The 20,488-nt window shown below is 39.3% G+C and overlaps 1 protein-coding gene across 1 annotated transcript in view; it reads left to right on the top strand.

Moving 5' to 3' along the window:
• Positions 1-16,275, top strand: part of LOC123514885 (zinc finger and BTB domain-containing protein 24-like) — a 111,904-nt gene extending 95,629 nt beyond the window's left edge. The window contains exon 6 of the mRNA XM_045273144.1: positions 12,904-16,275. Coding sequence (XP_045129079.1) covers positions 12,904-14,195 — 1,292 coding nt within the window. The 3' untranslated portion in view covers positions 14,196-16,275. The remainder of the gene's footprint in view (positions 1-12,903) is intronic.
• Positions 16,276-20,488: the final 4,213 nt, after the last annotated feature.

Here is a 20,488-nt window from a genome sequence, read left to right as displayed (position 1 = left end):
AATGAAGCAAAATCTGGGTATGAGTGAGAATTTCATACCCCACTGAGTCACTGAGTCCTTCTCTGCTAGATGAAGTTCCAAAGCAAGTAATTCATGCCGAGGGAAGCGGTATTTCAATAGTAATTCACTATTACACGGTGCCACAAAGTCAAGTGATTTTCATGGCATGATCGTATATATGAACACAGAGACATGGTATCCATTATAGCAGGCAATAAGCAAGTGGAAACATAAATATCGTAGTGAAAGTGTCACATAAGCTAAAAGGGTCACAAGAAGAACAAGTGGCTGAGTCGCCGCAAGTTCCCGCCATGTCTGCGACCAATCTCATCTTTGCTTTATTTTTGGTATTCCATGTAACATTTTACTTTATGCATCACAAAACAATCCTTTCTTGGGGGCAAGGTTTGCAAAAGGGTATAAGAAATGTTGTTTTGTGAATATAAATGTATATATAAAACAGTAACACCACCTCGAGAGGTGGTGTTCCCAGCATCCTGATAGCAACCTCGTTACCGTCCCTCCAAGTATTCATGGATGCCATTTCATGGCAGGAGGTTGCTCTGACGTTGTTAAAGTTTCTTGGATCCAGCTCCGGGAGGGCATGTGAGTAAATGCTGCTGCTTAGCGGGATCGAAGGATCGCTCGCGTGGTAGGTTTCAATATGCTTGGGGGCAGCTCCGGATAGTAGCGAATTCTGGATTCGCGGGCGATCACTGTATATATATATATATATATATATATATATATATATATATATATATATATATATATATATATACAGTGGTACCTCGAGATACGAAATTAATTCGTTCCGGAGTGGCTTTCGTATCATGGTTTTTTTGTATAATGAGTCGCGTTTTACATATAAATCGCGTAATTTGTTCCAAGTCCTACAAAAACACCACATTAATTTTTATAATAAGGGTAAAACCAGAATGAAGTAAGAGCCAAATACATTTGAATCATTCAATATACCTAACCTAACCATTAATACCTGTAAATGAAGTAGATAATAGAACATAATGCAATTATAAGTGAAAAATAGTACTTCGAAAATTATACGAAAATGTGGAACTTTACCTTTCGAGTGAGGCGATGTCCGAAAGCGAAAGTGGCAGCAGAAGAGGAGGGCAAACAGCAGAAAATAAAGAAATTGGCAGAAACATTAACACTTAACTTTAATAAAGCAACAAAGAGCAACACAAAAACTGAACAATAGCAAATGCTGAAACGAAATACTGGCGGATACCAACAAAACATGCGACTGATGCATAATGAGAAAGATTCGAGCAATAGGAGAGTAGGTTCACGGTACTGAGCATGATGGGAAACATTCTGACCAATAGGAGAGCAGGATTTTATGGCACGAATTTTAGAATTTTCTGCGCGCGGGAATTTCAAGTTTTGTTTCGTACCTTTCGTATGCTGAATAATTTTTCATAATATGAAGCGAAAAAATCTTCACATATCATTTCGTAAAATGAAATTTTCCTATACAGAAGCTTTCGTATCTCTGGGTACCACTGTATATATATATATATATATATATATATATATATATATATATATATATATATATATCTGCCCGGAATCATGCCAAGTCTGTTCTTCAACTTGCCAATCACTCTTTCATAAATAGGAAATGTCAAAATCTTTCAAACTCAAACTCTCCTCGTGACTTCTGGCATCTAGCCAAAAACATCTCAAATAACTTCACTTCTTCATCTTTCCCTCCTTTATTTCATCCTGATGGCACCACTGCCATCTCTTCTGTCTCTAAAGCTGAACTCTTTTCTCAAACCTTTGCTCACAACTCCACCTTGGACGATTCTGGGCTTGTCCCTCCCTCTCCTCCTTCCTCTGACTATTTCATGTCTACAATCAAAATTCTTCGTAATGATGTTTTCCATGCCCTTGCTGGCCTAAACCCTCAGAAGGCTTATGGACCTGATGGGGTCCCTCCTATTGTTCTCAAAAACTGCTTCTGTGCTTGCACCTTGCCTGGCCAAACTCTTCCAACTTTGTTTATTGACTTCTACCTTTCCTTCCTGCTGGAAGTTCGCCTACATTCAGCCTGTTCCTAAAAAGGGTGACCGTTCTAACCCCTCAAACTACCATCCTATAGCTTTAATCTCTTGCTTGTCTAAAGTTTTTGAATCTGTCCTCAATAGGGAGATTCTCAAACATCTGTCACTTCACAATCTTCTGTCTGATCGCCAGTATGGCTTCTGTCAAGGTCGCTCTACTGGTGATCTTCTGGCTTTCCTTACTGAGTCTTGGTCATTCTCTTTTAGAGATTTCAGTGAAACTTTTGCTGTTGCGTTAGACATATCAAAAGCTTTTGATAGAGTCTGGCATAAAGCTTTGATTTCAAAACTGCCCTCCTACGGCTTCTATCCTTCTCTCTGCAACTTTATCTCAAGTTTCCTTTCCGACCGTTCTATTGCTGCTGTGGTAGACGGCTACTGTTCTTCTCCTAAACCTATTAATAGTGGTGTTCCTCAGGGTTCTGTCCTGTCACCCACTCTCTTTCTATTATTCATTAATGACCTTCTTAACCAAACTTCTTGCCCTATCCACTCCTACGCTGATGATACCACCCTACATCTTTCCACATTCTTTCAGAGACGTCCAACCCTTCAGGAAATCAACAGATCACGCGGGGACACCACGTAACGCCTGACTTCCGATCTTTCTAAGATTTCCGATTGGGGCAGAGAAAATCAAGTAGTTTTCAATGCCTCAAAAACTCAATTCCTCCATCTATCAACTCGACACAACCTTCCAGACAACTATCCCCTCTTCTTCAATGACACTCAACTGTCTCCCTCTTCCACAATGAATATCCTCGGTCCGTCCTTTGCTCATAATCTTAAGCCCTTCGCGCCGGATGTTAAAAAAGCCCGCTTGTATGATATACGGGTGGTAGTGCCGTGCGCCCAAGCGCGGGAAACTCGTGCAAGCTTGTCATACTTGTCGTCTTTGTGTATTATGCTGCTATTTTTTAGTCACTATATCGCCTTCGAAGAGGAAAGTGGACGCTTTTCTCTTCGGAGAAAAAGAGAGAGAGAGAGTGTAACATTTGTTAATATTTTAGACACAAGCGGGACGCATGTAGCTTATCTTTCGAGAGGAAGAGGGGAGGGAAGGAGAGGAAACGAAGGAGGAGAGAGAGAGAGATTAGAAAATTTGTTGTTTTTGTATATGTGTGTGTGTGTGTGTGTGTGTGTATGCGTGTGTGTGTGTGTGTGTTTTCACGAATGTTACAAGGCGAGACGCATGTAACTTATCTTTCGAGAGGGAGAGGGAGAGGGAGGGAATGGAGATGGGGAGGGAGGGAATGGAGAGAGAGAGAGAGAGAGAGAGAGAGAGAGAGAGAGAGAGAGAGAGAGAGAGAGAGAGAGAGATGGGAACAGTCTATGCCATTGGGTAATTTTAGACACAAGGCAGGATGCATGTAGCTTATTTTTAGTGATTGGTGGAGACAAGGATGGTGGGAGGAGCACTAGGATTTCAAGGACAGCATACAGCGTTTGTAGTTGGTATCCAACACACTATACGGGACAACTGAACTGAAGAAAGCTCAGAAAAGAAATATGACGTCTACGTAGGCGTCACCGTATTTGCTACTGGGGCTTCATGACGCCTACATAGGCGTCACCGTATTGAAGGGGTTAACTGGAAACTTCACATCTCATCTCTTGTTAAAACAGCTTCTATGAAATTAGGTGTTCTGAGGCGTCTCCGACAGTTTTTCTCGCCCCTCCAACTGCTTACTATGTATAAGGGTCTTATCCGTCCCTGTATGGAGTACTTTTCACATGCTTGTGGGGGGGTTCCAGTCACACAGCTTTGCTTGATAGGGTGGAATCGAAAGCTCTTCGTCTCATCAACTCCCCTCTTCTGACTAAATGTCTTCAGTCTCTTTCTCACCGCCGAAATGTTGCATCCCTTTCTATATCTTATCGCTATTTTCATGGTAACTGTTCTACTGATCTTGCTAACTGCATGCCTCCCCTCCTCCTGTGGCCACGCTGCACAAGGCTTTCATCTTCCTCCCATCTCTATTCTGTCCAGTTCTCTAATGCAAGAGTTAACCAGTATGCTCAATTATTCATCCCTTTCACTGGTAAACTCTGGAACTCCCTCTCTGCATCTGTATTTCCGAATTCCTACAACTTTTCTTTTAAGAGGGAGGTATCGAGGCATTTGCTCCCCTAATTCTGGCTGACGGTTTTGGCACTTTTTGAACTCTTTGGAGAGCCAGCGCTCAAGTGGGCCTTTTTTTAACTTTGTTTTTTGCCCTTGGCTGGCCCTCTTCCCTAGGTAAAAAAGAAAAAAAAAAAAGAAAAAAAAATGTATACAGGTAACTCGATTTACACAATAGATGCATTCCAATAGGCATCGCGTATATCAAAATTCGCGTAAAACAAACATGTAATTCTCATAAGAAACAATAATAATAGGGGGGATAATAGGGGGATGCGGGATGTGGTCCCCCCAAAAAATCATACAAAATACTTTATTTATTTGGCTAAATTAACATGTTTTTATTATTTACCATTCTAAAAAGTAGAAGTGTATTTAAAAGTAAAGGGAAAAGCAAGAAATAATAAAAGAAAGCAAAAATAATAAGAGAAAACAACAAAACAAAGAATACGTAAACAAAGCACTCATTGCGTCACTGCTTTCACCATTCACACCACAGTCAGTCACCATCTTCCTCTGAGCTTAACCACTTTATCAAAAATCCACTTATCAAAAATAACCTCACATGCAGAAGAAGATGAAGGACGTTTTGGGGCCATCTTGGTGAATTATAGGCAGATTGAAGAGATTCCGTCTATACTCAGTGCTGGCAGACAACAAATGAGGCACAAGAATTGCGGGAGCTGGATCCAAGAAACTTTAACAACATCAGAGCAACTTCCTGCCGCGAAGTGACATCCATGAATCCTTGGAGGGGCAGTAACGAGGTGGTGTTACTGTTTTATATCTGCATTTATGTTCACAAAACAACATTTCTATTAGCTTTTTACAAACCTTGCCCCCCAAGAAAGGATTGTTTTGTAATGCATAAAGTGAAATCTTACATGGAATACCAAAAAATAAAGCAGAGATGAGATCGGCCACAGATGAGGTGGAGACTCGCGGCGACTCGGCCGCTTCTTTTCTTCTTGTGACCCTTTTAGCTTGCATGTTGCTTTCACCACGATATTTACATTTTCTTATGTTGTTGATATTTGTTTATATATGGTAGCAAACACAGTGAGCGGTTTGCTTATTGTTTCATCTTGACCAAATTGCACGTAGAGTTTATCTAATGTTTTAGACATTACTGAGTTAGAAAAAAAAAAATCTTTTTCTTCACCCTTTTCAAACATTATGTATGTTTTGTATGAGTATTATTCTATTTCTTGACATAACTGTTGAAATATGTTTTATTTCACATTGCTGTCAAATGGAAGCATTAAGATTAGGGAGGGTTAGAATGGGTATTGACAAATGGAAACGTTAAGATTAGGGAGAGTTAGAATGGGTTGTGGGTTGGTATTGGCAGTGTTGAAAACCCATCTATTTATGTAACAATAGTTTGCTTTGGTGTGCATATAGTCAGTAAGTGAAGCAAAATCTGGGTATGAATGAAAATTGCATGTCCCACTGAGTCACTGACTTCAACACTGCCAGATGAAGTTCCAAAGCAAGTAATTAATGCCGAGGGAAGCGGTATTTCAATAGTAATTCACTATCACTCAGTGCCACGGAGTCGAGGTTATCCTCATGGCATGAGCGTATATGAATACTAAGATATGATATCTATTATAGCAGGCAATAGAGGAGTGGAAACATAAATATCGTGGTGAAAGCAACACGCAAGCTTAAAGGGTCACAAGAAGAAGAAGCGGCCAAGTCACTGCGAGTTTCTGCCTCGTCTGTTGCCAATCTCATCTCTGCTTTATTTTTTGGTATTCCATGTAAGATTTCATTTTATGCATTACAAAACAATCCTTTCTTGGGGGCAAGGTTTGCAAAAGGGTATAAGAAATGTTGTTTTGTGAATATAAATGTATATATAAGACAGTAACACCACCTCGAGAGGTGGTGTTCCCAGCAACCTGATAGCAACCTCGTTACCGTCCCTCCAAGTGTTCATGGATGCCATTTCATGGCAGGAGGTTGCTCTGACGTTGTTAAAGTTTCTTGGATCCAGCTCCGGGAGGGCATGTGAGTAAATGCTGCTGCTTAGCGGGATCGAGGGATCGCTCGCGTGGTAGGTTTCAATACGCTTGGGGGCAGCTCCGGATAGTAGCGAATTCTGGATTCGCGGGCGATCACTGTATATATATATATATATATATATATATATATATATATATATATATATATATATATATATATATATATACAGTGGTACCTCGAGATACGAAATTAATTCGTTCCGGAGTGGCTTTCGTATCATGGTTTTTTTGTATAATGAGTCGCGTTTACATATAAATCGCGTAATTTGACCAACATAGACAACAACCTGCTTCTTGGATCCGGCCCCGGAGCTCCTACCTATTGGCTAGCAGCGGAATTCTCTGGCGCTCAGTTTGAAATTGCGTCTGGCGCTTAGTTTGAAAATGCAGTTGGGCCAAATCGCGTGTTAGCAAACTGATTGCGCAAATAAAATTAATCATTATATTTTTTCGATAAGATTGGTCATCTCGCGGTAAATTGGTACTGGACTATCGGCCGCGAGATGAAAAATCGCGAGATGAGCGATATTGAAATACATGTAAATAGCATAATTGGTTCTTAGGTATGGTACATGATCATCCTATAACTCGAAATAACCGTCCAAAAACACAAAATATTTTGCTGAAAATTGTTCACATAAACGAGGTTATGCATAATCTGTATGTTAATAAACAATATTAAACACTTTTCAACATAATAATAAAGGTTAGAATATTTTTCTACTTACGTTACGAGAGTCTGTGACTGGCTTGAGTGGCCTGGCGTGGTAGTGGTGGGGAGCCGTGACTACTGGCTACTTGCTCCCTCCTCCACTGTTTGTGCATCACCCCCAGCACTGAGTGCAACCTCAGCTTCAAAGCCATCAAAATCCAGAGCGATGTCATCTTCCTGTAAAAGGCCCAGCAGGTCGTCGACATCCTCTTCATTTTCACCTGGTTCAGCTGTTACGTTAGCCAGAGCATTGGCAGCCTGTGATTGACTGAAGTATCCTGTGATCAGTGACTGGTGGCGAGCATTAACACGAGACATGTAGAGGTCTTTATAAATGTTCATCACTTGATCAAGAGATGGCTGTAATATGCTGCGTGGATATGGGCGCCTGTCATATTCTTCCAGTTGTTCAGTCAGCCGTGAGAAGGTGGTGAGAATCTCCGTCAGTTGCCCAGTTGTCGGTTCGCCTGGCTGAACATTTTGCTCCTGCTGTCCATCCTCTTCAGGATCATCTTGAGCTTCATCTTCCTCAAGCATCTCCTCAATAGTAGCCTCCTCTTGATGGATACCAATAATTTCTTGCAAGTCACTGGCCTCCACAGCCGAAAAGCCAGGTGCAGGGATCAGGCGTGCAGCTTCTACAGTCTGCGAGTGTGGTGGCTTCCTGCTGGCGCTCACGCACAGCTGTTCCGACCTCACCTAACAAAAACTTCCAAGCGTGTAACACTGTAGCTTTGTTTATTTTCTGCCAGGCCTTCACAATGCGGTCAACAGCATCCTTAATGTTGTAGTTTTTCCAAAACTGGTTCACAGTTAACACTTCTCGGGTCTGAGATGGTGGTGGGTCTGAACTGGTGCTGGCGATCGGTTCATCGGGCTCATCCTGGTCACGTACACTTAGCTCAGCCTCAATCCTCTCTAGTTCTTGCAGCGAGTCAGTCTTGACACGCATGTCATCATAGAGACTGATAATAAAAGAGCTTGACGTTGCAGATGAACTCTTTATCAAGAGGCTGTAGAAGTGATGTTGTATTAGGCGGGAGGAAGATAACTTCTACATTAGGATGACGCCTATTAGGAATTTACCATGCCCGGAGCATTATCCATACATAGCAGCACCTTGAAATCTAAATTCTTCCTCTTGCAATAACTCTGGGCATCAGGGACAAAATGATTGTCGAACCAGTCAGTGCACAGTGCCGACGTGACCCAAGCCTTCTTATTACTGGCCCAATAAACATTAAGCTGGTTCATATTGCAATTCCTGTATGCTCTAGGCTTAGCAGAGCGATAGATGACTTGGGGCTTCATCAAACAGTCGCCACTTGCATTAGCTGTGAATAAAACAGTAATGCGGTCCTTGGAAGGCTTCACACCCCTAGCTTGTCTTTCATTCTTGGCGATGAGGGTTGATTTTGGTGCCCGCTTCCAGTAAATCCCAGTTTCATCACAGTTAAAAATCTGGTCACGGCTGTAACCGCCTTCAGTCACAAGACGTTGAAAAATCTCTGGGTAAGTTCTGGCTGCTTCCTCATCTGCTGATCTGCTTTCACCATGCTTCAGGGCATACTTAACTTCATATCTTTTCTTAAATGCTGCTAGCCAGCCTACAGAAGCCGCAAAATGGGGTGGAGGGTTAACATTTTTCTTACGGCACACTGAATCAAAGTACAGCCGTGCTTGTGATCTTATTGCAGGGCCAGAAAGATCACCCTTCTCTCGATCCCTTCTGATTACCCATTCATTTAGGTAATGTTCCATGATTGCAAGCAATCTGTTGCGCTGTGAAGTATCAGCCAGTGTGCGTGCTGAGGGAAACCGAGAAAACACCTTCACGGAAGCAGCCAAGTTTTCTTTATTTTTGCGCACTGATCGTACTGTTGATTCAGGACAGTTAAACTTACGCATTATGTCACATGTTCTTGCACCATTGTTCATCATCTGAACCATTTCTTTCTTTTCCTGGAGAGTATATTTTCTGAGCTTCACTCCCTTTCGATATTCACGCTTCTCACGTCCACCACGTTTTTCACCAGAGTTTCCACCACGATTTCCGCCACTACCACTCACAGAACTCATGTTCCTTGTTATTTCAAGTTATTGTACTGCCACTAGAATGTTTTCACTTTAACAACAAAAGTAAATATGCACCACAACACAACAAAATCGCAAAATTGTTGTTGACCCAGCTTCTGCCCTGATGTGACCGACCTAAGCCAACCATTAAACTGGCGCGCCAGCCTATGCACATGCGCGAGATGTTCATTTACCACCGCTAGATGGCAGAAGGTGGGAAATTTGAAATAGGCGCGAGATGCTAAATTCGCGAGACTATATTACGCGAGATGACCGTTCATACTGTATATATATATATATATATATATATATATATATATATATATATATATCGATCGATTTGCTTAAACACGATTTGGCCCAACCGCATTTTCAAACTGAGCGCCAGACGCAATTTCAAATGCACGCCAGAGAGTTCCGCAGCTGGCCAATAGGTGGGAGCTCTGCTGCCATGGATGCACTCTTCTGCTACACAGCGATGCCAAAAGAATTTTCCATGAAAAAGTGCCAGACCATCATGCTGCAGTTTTTCAAGGAAACACCTGTGGAAGATGTACCAGAAGAGGATGTGGATGATCCCGTGGAAGCGGAGGAAGCGCAGGTGGATGATGACGTCCTTGACTAGGAGGTGGACAGCGACAGCGTGTGCTTGTGAGGGGTGAAGACATTGGCATCCTGCGTTTATTTTTTTACTAGTGTTTACTTTTATACTACTGCAGGGTTATTTTTGATAAAGTTGAAAAGCTCAGAGGAAGATGGTGACTGACTGTGGTGTGAGTGGTGAAGGCAGTGACGCATTGAGTGTTGTGTTTACGTATTCTCTATTTTGTTGTTTTCTCTTATTATTTTTTGCTTTCTCTTATTATTTCTTGCTTTTTCATTTACTTTAAATACACTTCTAATATTTAGAATGGTAAATAATAAAAACATGTTAATTTAGCCAAATAAGTGAGTATCTTGTAAAATATTTTGGGACCACATCCCTCATCCCCCCTATTGTCCATTGTTTCATATGAGAATTACAAGTTTTGTTTTACGTGAATTTTGATATACTCGATGCCTCTTGGAACGCATCTATCGTGTAAATCGAGAGTTACCTGTGTATATATATATATATATATATATATATATATATATATATATATATATATATATATATATATATATATATATATATATATATATATATATATATATATATATATATATATATATATATATATATATATATATATATATATATATACAGTCAGCGCCAAACGAAATGCTAACTACATGTAAACAAAGTTAGTTAGCTGAAGTAGTAAGGTTTGCTAACAACTTGGATGATATTGAAAAGGTAATACTATATACAGTACTCACCATGGTCTCCTTTATTTGTTGATGGGGAATCCCTTCATCTTCAGAACTGATCTGAGCCTATCAGGGACGGAATCAGCTAAATTTTCGACAGTAGACCGGACAATCCCCGACCACACCTTACGAAGGGCTGCCTCAAGTTTTGGGATGGTCGAAGTGTCTTCCTGTCATAGTTTTGCTTTAACTATACCCCAAAGGTTTTCTATAGGTGATATATCAGGACTCTGAGCAGGCCAGTCCAAAATATAGTCAACTTCACAGCTACGGAGCCATTCCTTAACGATTTTAGTGGTGTGACACGGCGCATTGTCTTGTGCCAAGATTTCGGCACCAGTAACTGCGAAACAGTTTGCTAAATTATCGTTAAGAATGCCCAAATAAACCTTGCTGTTGACTGTTTGATCCTTAGGAAGGATAACAATGTCAGCTAAGCCACCGAAAGCAAACGCTTCCCACACCATGAGATAGGGAGGGTGCTTAATGTTCTTTACAGTAAAGCGCGGGTCACAAGCTGACGAGTCACGAGGACGCCACACTTTAGTTCCTTTATGGAGAATGTAGCTTCATCAGTCCAGAGCTCCTTTCTCCACTCCATGAGGTCCCAGTCTTTATGACTTCTGGCAAATGCAAATCTCATCTTGCGTTGCTTTTCAGTTACAAAAGTTTTTTTATGAGCCCTCAGTTTTCGGTAGTCTAACTTTTTCTGTATATTTCTCTGAATAGTACGAATTGATACATTTTTCAGTAGAAGAGGGTTCTGTTCTTTTAATTGTTTTGCTGTGATGGAAGGATTTTTGTTCAACTCCCACTTTATAACACTTAAAGTATTGTCAGACACTTTTTTTGCTGGTCCACCTCCATGTTTGTGGAGAGGAACATTCTTGCACCCCTCACTACACCATTTCCTCACCAACACACTCATTTTATTTTCGGGTATGCCTGTAACACGGCCTATTTCACTATTTGTTTTCCCGATCTTATGCAGTTCAATGACATGAACAATGTCAAACGGGGTCGTATGTTTGCCACACATTATGCAACAATGAGAAACTGCGAAATGTTTTAAGTGCACACAACGTTGTGGGCAGCCGTTAATTCCTGGTAATCAGTCTGTAAATCACTTCCTTATCAGATGTCAAGTCAAACACTGGAGCCATTAAATCAACTGTCAATGTGTGGGGGTGTGACCTAAGTTGCCAAGTATTCATTTTCTCCTGGTGCAATTTTCAAACTGTGAAACAAATAGAATTATGTTTTCTACTAAGTGGCGCAAGGAGCACCGGGAGTTCGCGTTTCGTTTGGCGCTGACTGTATATATATATATATATATATATATATATATATATATATATATATATATATATATATATATATATATATATATATATATATTTATATCATCCATGAGGAGAACCACGGCTACTTGCCTTGTTGTGGGGACACAGTAGCTATACACACTGGACTGGGGAAAAAGAGGAAGTAGGTATAAGCTGCCTAAACAGCAGCAAAATAGTCTTCCATCTACAGAGAATGGTGTGTGAGCCTCTCTCAAACTACTGGAAGATTCCTCAATAACCAGACAGCATACCCACCTGTCAGGTGTCCAGCAAGATGATCTACCAAGAGTGTACATGTACAGCTTCTCTTTCTATATCTGTTACTCTGAAGAAGACTCCTGTCAAAATGTTAGAGATTAAACAATATTCCTGATTCAGCCCTGGTTTCCATACCACCTTTACACTCATTTGTCTTGCTTTTGCTCAATAGTGGTTATTTACCATCATAGCAACAAAATATCAGGAAAAGTAACTTGAGATAAAAGTGCTAAGGGATGTTGCTGGCAAGAGCCTAGAACACATAAGCTTTAAATACATATAGGTAGCCATTTTAATTAAAAATATAATGAGCTAACACTATAAAGTATAAGGTTATAAAACTGAATTACTTACTAAAGCAAGTTACCTCTGTATAAAGACTTGACAACAAGTGGTAAATGCAAGAGACTAATAGCTAAGTAAACATTTACCAACCAGAGCATCAATCAATTAATTCTGTACTATTGTATAACCAGCATTTCTCGACCATTTTACCCTTGTGTAACCCTTGAAATTAAATTACATGTCTCAAGGAACCCCTGTGCAAAAACAAAATGATATACCATATATTTATCATTTTATTTTCATCATATTTCACGTGACAAATATCATAATATAAATTTTTGAATAACAGTTTAAGGAAAAGTGATATATTATAATATTACAATAACCAATTATTTATTTTGCGTGTTTAGTTATATTACGTATATGAAATTAAATAAAAGGTAAAAAGTGTTTTAGCTTATCTCACTTGTTGTTTCAGAACCCTCAGGGACCTTTTGTGGAACCCTAGGGTTCTGGGAAACCACGGTTGAGAAACCCTGGTATAACCATACTGGATAATGAAATAGCACTGTTCTTCACTATTATCTTCCTACCAATTACCTCATTTCTATTACATTTTCTTTCATCTTTGCAGGTGAGAAGCCATACAAGTGTGCTTTTTGTTCCAAGCGGTTTGGGGACAAGTCAGCTTGCAACAGCCATATGAGGGTCCACACAGGAGCTGAGAGGTGTTCCTGTCCTGAATGTGGGGCCTCATTTTCCAAGCGTCAGAAGCTCAACTACCACATGAGGAAACACACAGGGGAGGGATTGCTGCATTGTCCCCTGTGCACTCGTTCTACTACCAACTCCTACTCCCATAAAAAACACCTGGAGACCCACCAGACAGTGCTGGGTCGCCTACTACAGGGAGCTAAAGTGTTAGGCCAAACTGAGGACTGCCAAAGCCTAGCCCTACGCACTCTCCACAACCTTGCCTGGGTGTCTGCTAGAGGCAGGTCCCATGACCAGATACCATCACTACATCCATCTAGAATCACATCTCCAGTAGTAGAAGACAAAGTAGAAAGATGTGGAGAGACCAAACAGATATTCTTATCTGATAATGAAAGAGACAAGAAAAATTATAATGAGGATAGAGGGGATGTAAGGACTCCTATTGAGCATGTTGAGGTTGCTGTGAAAGTGGAGAGTCCAGAAGAGGAGGTAGTTGAACCAATGCATTCATCCTCTAAAAGTGAGGCAAAAAATTCAAGTTTAAGACAGTTCAGAAAGCATACTAGAAAATTAGATGTTTTAACAGATCCACTTAATGACAAAGATCAACATTTTGAGAAAATACAGAAGTATAATAGTATTAAAACAGAAGTCTTAAGCTACATCATGAATTTAAGATGTACTCAGTTTAATGAAGCAGTAGAAAAGTGTAAATTAGAGACTGCTATTAAAGTAGAGAAGGACTCCTTGCATAACCAAAATAAAAGTAACTTAGGGAAAAATAAAGAAAATAAAAAGGATGAGATTGAATGTGCTCCTGATCTCAAGGAACTGGAAACTACCTTAAGTATAAGTAACAAAAAAAATGGCATAGATATTAATCCTGCTGATGATAACACATCGAAAGTAGCATGGGAACAAATGAAAGAATGTAGTTTGGCAGAAGAACCTCTAACAATACTTGCTCGACTCTGGCAGCTTATCATTGAGCCTAAAGAAGGGCAAGAACGCTGTGATGAAAATACACATTTCTCCAGGCTCTTAGTGAAAGAAGAAGACTTGCAGGCAGAGATTAATAAGGATGCATCTAGCTCTATATTAGATGTAAGTGTGCAATCAGAACCTGAGAAACAAACAAATATAATATGGATTAAGCAGGAATCCAGTGAGTTAGTAGTGGACAGTGAAGTCTCTGAAGGTGGAGATTGAGTATCATGAATTCTTTAATAGCATAGTTCCTGGCAAATGTATCAAGCAACTGAGTTTCACAATGGATGAAGTTCAGCAGCCATGCATGGTTTTATTTAATCTGAGAAGTATTTAATTTTCAGGATATTGCTTTTAGCAGATTGTTAAGAAAGAGCTTTTCTTTCTACATTTTCAAGTAGAATAATCTCCCAATGCTTACTGGATTTCTGGGTTTGACCTCTTTCTTTGTAGTCATTGTTAGCATATCATAAGAATTCCTTTTAGATTCATATCTTTTGTATTAGGAAAGGTGCTTTGAGTGTGTTGTAGGATTTTAAGGTAGGGTTGGAAGATCTGTGTTTAGCTCAAATTCAGAAGTTTAACTCAAAATAATATGACTGCAAGAGATATTTCTAATTTAATTTTTCTTTGTTGATTCAGTTTCAAAAACTACCCAGCAGAGTGAACCTGCCCCAAGACTTTGAGAGGTATCAGGGAAATTCAGCAACCACTCAATAGGTGTACAAGTCATCTCTTTTTATATAATTGTATATTTATGTATCATATATTTGTTGTGTGTGTGTGTGTGTGTGTGTGTGTGTGTGTGTGTGTTTGTGTGTGTAAATATATATATATATATATATATATATATATATATATATATATATATATATATATATATATATATATATATATATATATTTATATATATACAGTAATTCCCTGCACTTGGTGAATAAATTAGTCTGCCGAAACTACCGCCAAATACGAATTTCGCCAAGCACGAGTTCTTTATACCATATAAATAGCTTAAAAAAATGCCTCAATCAGTCTGTGGTCATTGGCAAAGTCCCTCTTTTGACCCCTAAAATACCATCTTTCAAGCTGAAATAAAATCTTTTTGCCTTCACATATTAGAACACATGTACAAAACAGACCAATAAACAATAAATAAAGCTAATAAGACATGATATAAAGGCTGTAACTCCCGTTTTTCCACCTGTTTCCCTCACCCACTTTCGTCCTTGTCGCCACCACCATTGTCCTTACACCCATCGGTACCACCTGTTTCGATGGTTGAGGCAATGTTGGTGGTAAATTGCCAGAATTCCTTCCCACGTTAGCAGAACAGAGGGTAGAACAAACAAAATGGATGAAGGAGACTCTCACATTGCGTTCTGATAGGTTTAGAGAGAGGTCTGACGTCACTGGGGAGCCGTGTGGTTCGCCGTGGGGTTGTCAGGGGACCGCCATGTTTGAATTCAAATCGCCAAGCGTGCAGTCGGTGGTCCGTGGCCACCCTACCACCAAAAGTGAATTTCACCAAGCTGAGATTCGCCAATTGTGGGGGCTTACTGTATATATATATACATACATACATACATACATACATACATACATACATACATACATATACACACCAGATGCCTCAGCTGAGCCTCACCATACACTCACATAATCCAAAAATCTTGTTAATCTAATTTCAATGTGCATACAAATACATTCAGTATATACTAGTATATTTTTTGCAAATTTCTGCTTAGAGGTTTTCTTATTTTCTATTGATAATTTTTGTGAGAAAAATAGTAATAGAGCAACTGGTGCAACACCCTACTTGTATTCCTGATCGTCTTGGAGACACACCTAACATTCTTGATCTTGTCCTTATCTCTAGTCCTTCTGCTTATGCTGTCACCCTATCATCTCTGATCACAATCTCATTTCTGTATCTTGTCCTATTTTTCCAAACCCTCCTCAGGATCCCCCTAAGCGGAGGTGCCTCCGGCATTTTGCCTCTACCAGTTGGGGGGCATCTGAGGAGGTATTATGCTGATTTTCCTTGTAATTATTACTGTTTCCATGTCAGAGACCCATCTCTGTGTACTGAACACATAACAGAAGTGATTGTGTGTGGCATGGAGGTGTACATTCCTCATTCTTTTTCTCAACCAAAACCTTCTAAACATTGGTTTATCACAGCCTGTTCTCGTGCTATACATGATAGAGAGGTTGCCCACAAAAGATACATGAGCCATCCATCTCCTGAATCTCAAGCACTTTATGTTTCTGCCCAGAATCATGCCAAGTCTGTTCTTCAACTTGCCAAACACTACTTCATAAATAGAACATGTCAAAATCTTTCAAACTCAAACGCCCCTCGAGACTTCTGGCATCTACCCAAAAAATATCTCCAAAAACTTCACTATTTTATCCTTCCCTCCTTTATTTCATCCTCATGGCACCACTGCCATCTCTTCTGTCTTTAAAGCTGATCTCTTCTCTCAAACCTTTACTAACAACTCCACTTTGGATGATTCTTGGCTTGTCCATCCATTTTTTTCTTCCTCTGACTATTTCATGCCTTCAATCACTGGCCTAAACCCTTGAAAGGCTTATGGACCAGATGGGGTCCTTCCTATTGTTATCAAAAATTGTGTTTCTGTGCTTGCACCTTGCCTGGCCAAACTCTTTCAACTTTGTCTATCAACTCTTACTTTTCCTTCTTGCTGGAATTTTGCCTATATTCAGCCTGTTCCTAAAAAGGGTGACCGTTCTAATCCCTCGAATTACTGTCCTAAAGCTTTAATCTTTTGCTTGTCTAAAGTTTTATAATCTATCCTGAATAAGAAGATTCTTAAACATCTGTCACTTCACAATCTTCTATCTGATCACCAGTATGGCTTCCGACAAAATTGCTCTACTTTTGATCTTCTGGCTTTCCTTACCAAGTCTTGGTCATCCTCTTTTGAGATTTCAGTGAAACTTTTGCTGTCGCATTATGCATATCAGAAGCTTTTTATAGAGTCTGGTATAAAGCTTTGATTTCCAAACTGCCCTCCTACATTTTCTGTCCTTCTCTCTGCAATTTTATCTCAAGTTTCCTTTCTGACCTTTCTATGGCAGCCGTGGTAGATGGCCACTATTCTTCTTCTAAGTCTATTGATAGTGGTGTTCCTCAGGGTTCAGTCCTGTCACCTACTATCCTTTTATTGTTCAATAATGATCGTAACCAAACTTCTTGCTCTATCCCATCCTACGCTGATGATACCACCCTACATCTTTCCACGTCCTTTCACATCCTATCATGCAGGGATGCCACAGAACACTTGGCTTCTGATCTTTCTAAGATTTCCAATTGAGGCAGAGAAAATCTAGTAGTTTTCAATGCTTGAAAAATTCAATTCCTCCATCTATCAACTTGACACAATCTTCCAGGCAACTATCGCCTCTTTTTCATTAACACACTCAATTGTCTCCCTCTTCCACACTGAATATTCTTGGTCTGTCCATAACTCATAATCTTAACTGGAAATTTCACTTCTCATTTCTTGCCAAAACAGTTTCTATGAAGTTAGGCGTTCTGCGGCGTCTCCGCCAGTTTTTCTCACCTCTCCAACTGCTAATTCTATACAAGGACCTTATCTGTCCCTGTCCTACTCTTCACATGTTTTTGGGGGTTCCAGTCACACTGTTTTATTAGATGGGATGGAATCAAAAGCTTTTTTGTCTCATCAACACTCCTCTGACTGACTGTCTTCAGCCTCTTTGTCACCGCTAAAATGTTGCATCTCTTTCTATCTTTTTATCACTATTTTCATGCTAATTGTTCTACTGATCTTGCTAACTTCATGCCTCCCCTCCTCCTGCAACCTCACTGCACAAGGCTTTCTTCATCCTCTCATCCCTATTTTGTCCAACTCTCTAACGCAAGAGTTAACAAATACTCTCAATCATTCATACCTTTCACTGGTAAACTCTGGAACTCCCTACCTGCTTCTGTGTTTCCGTCTTCCTACGACGACTTCTTTTAAGAAGTAGGTATCAAGACATTTGTTCCCTAATTTTGACTAATTCTTTACTTATCTTTTAGGGAACCAGCACTCAAGTGGGCCTTTTTTTTTTAAATTGTGTTGCCCATGGCTGGCCTTCTCTACTGCATTAGAAAAAAAAATCATATTGATATCAGCAGGTATAATCATCACTGTTTTAATATAAGGCACAGTACAAGTGTATAAACTTTTTGATTTTGACTCAAATAATGAGAAATATAGCAGTACTACTGACATTGTTATATATGGATGTAGTAATATTATCTTTATACTCACTCAAGAAGCAGTTCAAACCAAAGCAGACCTCTCAAATGTTATGAGAAATTGCTACCATGCCAGGTTGTGTACCTCCTTGTTATAGTAGATGTGGTGGTCATGCATTTCCTAGTGATGCTAAATGGAAGAAGTTTTGGATAGCTGCTGTTTGGAGAAACAAGTAGCTGCAGCCAAGTGTGTCAAAAGCACTTTGTGAAGGACAACTATGTTGCTACCACTGCTGTAATTGATTTATATTGATGGTTATATAGGCCATATGAAAGGGCTGGCTGGGTTATGTATTCATATCCACCAGCACATGTGATGCTTGTTTTGGTTTGACTTGCCATGAGTGTTCTCACCAAGTTATTCAAAAGTATTGATTTACAATTCTGAAAATATTGTTTACATATATTACTGAATTATTCAATAACATGACTTGTTGGCTATGATTTATGCTGTTTGCATTAATACATTTCATATGTATAGTGTATCTACCTAAAAATAACATGGATGACTAAACATTCTTTAATATTCCATATGCACCTGAAAAACAACATTTATTTTCATGAATAAGGTAGATTTACCTGTTACTTCTCTGAAACAATTGTGTAATTTTTTTTTTTTATTTATTTATCTTTTTTTTTATGATATGCTTAAAATATCAATTCATGTATAGAATGACCCTATAAAAGAAACTGACATTGCTTGTAAGGTGAGGCTTACTGTTGGTTGCCACCTGGTGATGACCACTTCTCAGAAATTTTCCATTATGCTTAAAATATCAATTCATGTATAGAATGACCCTATAAAAGAAACTGACATTACTTGTAAGGTGAGGCTTACTGCTGCCACCTGGTGATGACCACTTCTCAGAAATTTTCCATTATGTAGCAGTAACACACACAAAATTTTTTTTAGATATTGATAGTTTATTGAATGAAGCAAACATAATACAGTGGTACCTTGAGATACAAGTTTAATTCATTCCGTGACGGAGCTCATATCTCAAAAAACTTGTACCTCAAAACTATTTTTTCCAATGAAATACATTGAAATGCCATTAATCCATTCCAGCCTCCTGAAAAAGACCACCCCTATTTTTTAAGTGTTTTCAGGTAAGAAAAAGGTATTTATAAACAATAATTATTGCACAGAAACATAAAAAAAGATAATATAAATAGATAAACTACTCTTATAAAGCATATTTATTTTGGGGGATGCATTCCACAGGAAGTTATTGCATTCCCAACCCTCACTTGGGACTGTTGATCAGCAGGAGTGTACAACTATAGCCACCCACAGAAGATTGGGTGCTGTAATAATCACAGAAGAGCTTATTGACAATCTTGTAAACATTATTCATTGAATGAATGAACTTTTAAGTAGGAGAGAGAGAGAGAGGCACCACCTTAGCTGGATAGGTTTGCTTACATTTTTCTCCCCCTTCTGTGATAAGCATTGGTGGAGGAGGTAGGGGATAGAAGAAATTTATTTTGCCTTTTCAGGCAAACTTTATCACTGCATGAAAATATATGAAATAACAGCAGAAGTATATATTTAGTGTTCTTACCTTGGACATGGATGTTTTCGGCTAATGGTGGTAAATGGTGGAGGAGGAGGAAGGAGAGAGAAGAGGATGCAGGCACCATTCACACATAAATATTAAACATATAACTGCACTTCCTTTGGACAAAAAAAAAAAAAAAAGTCAGTAAATAGTGTGAAAATGATGAAAGCATAATCACAGTGCATGAGATCCACGGGAAACATGTAGGTATTAGCTCAGCTGAGTCTGGACCGATGCGCCAAGCCACTGACTATCGCAGCAATATCCCCAAGCGTGACTTGTACCTCAAAATTTTGCTTGTATCTCAAAATAAGAAAAAAAGACCAAATCATAGCTCATATCTCAAAAAACTTGTATCTCAGGCAGCTCATATATCAACGTACCACTATATATTTGTTATCCATTCTAGTTCTGTGCTTCCAAATATTCAGTCTCTGACAAATTTCTAGACTGACTGTCCAGAGGCATTTTTTTATCAAGTCATCTATTAGCAGGGGTAGAATGTGAGTGTAGTACTGAACACTATGATAATAGTGTACAAGATGAGGATCCAGACATGAAAATGTGAACACAAGTTTGAAAAAATTTGAAGTCATCACTTATTTATTTATTTATTTTTCTTTCTAAAGCTGGCAAACTTACAGATAGGCATTTTAAGG

This window comes from Portunus trituberculatus, chromosome 38, assembly GCF_017591435.1.
Source record: "Portunus trituberculatus isolate SZX2019 chromosome 38, ASM1759143v1, whole genome shotgun sequence".
In the NCBI taxonomy this organism is placed as follows: Eukaryota; Metazoa; Arthropoda; class Malacostraca; order Decapoda; family Portunidae; genus Portunus; species Portunus trituberculatus.
The sequence above is the reverse complement of the archived record's forward strand: the minus strand, read 5'-3'. Positions and strand labels throughout refer to the sequence as shown.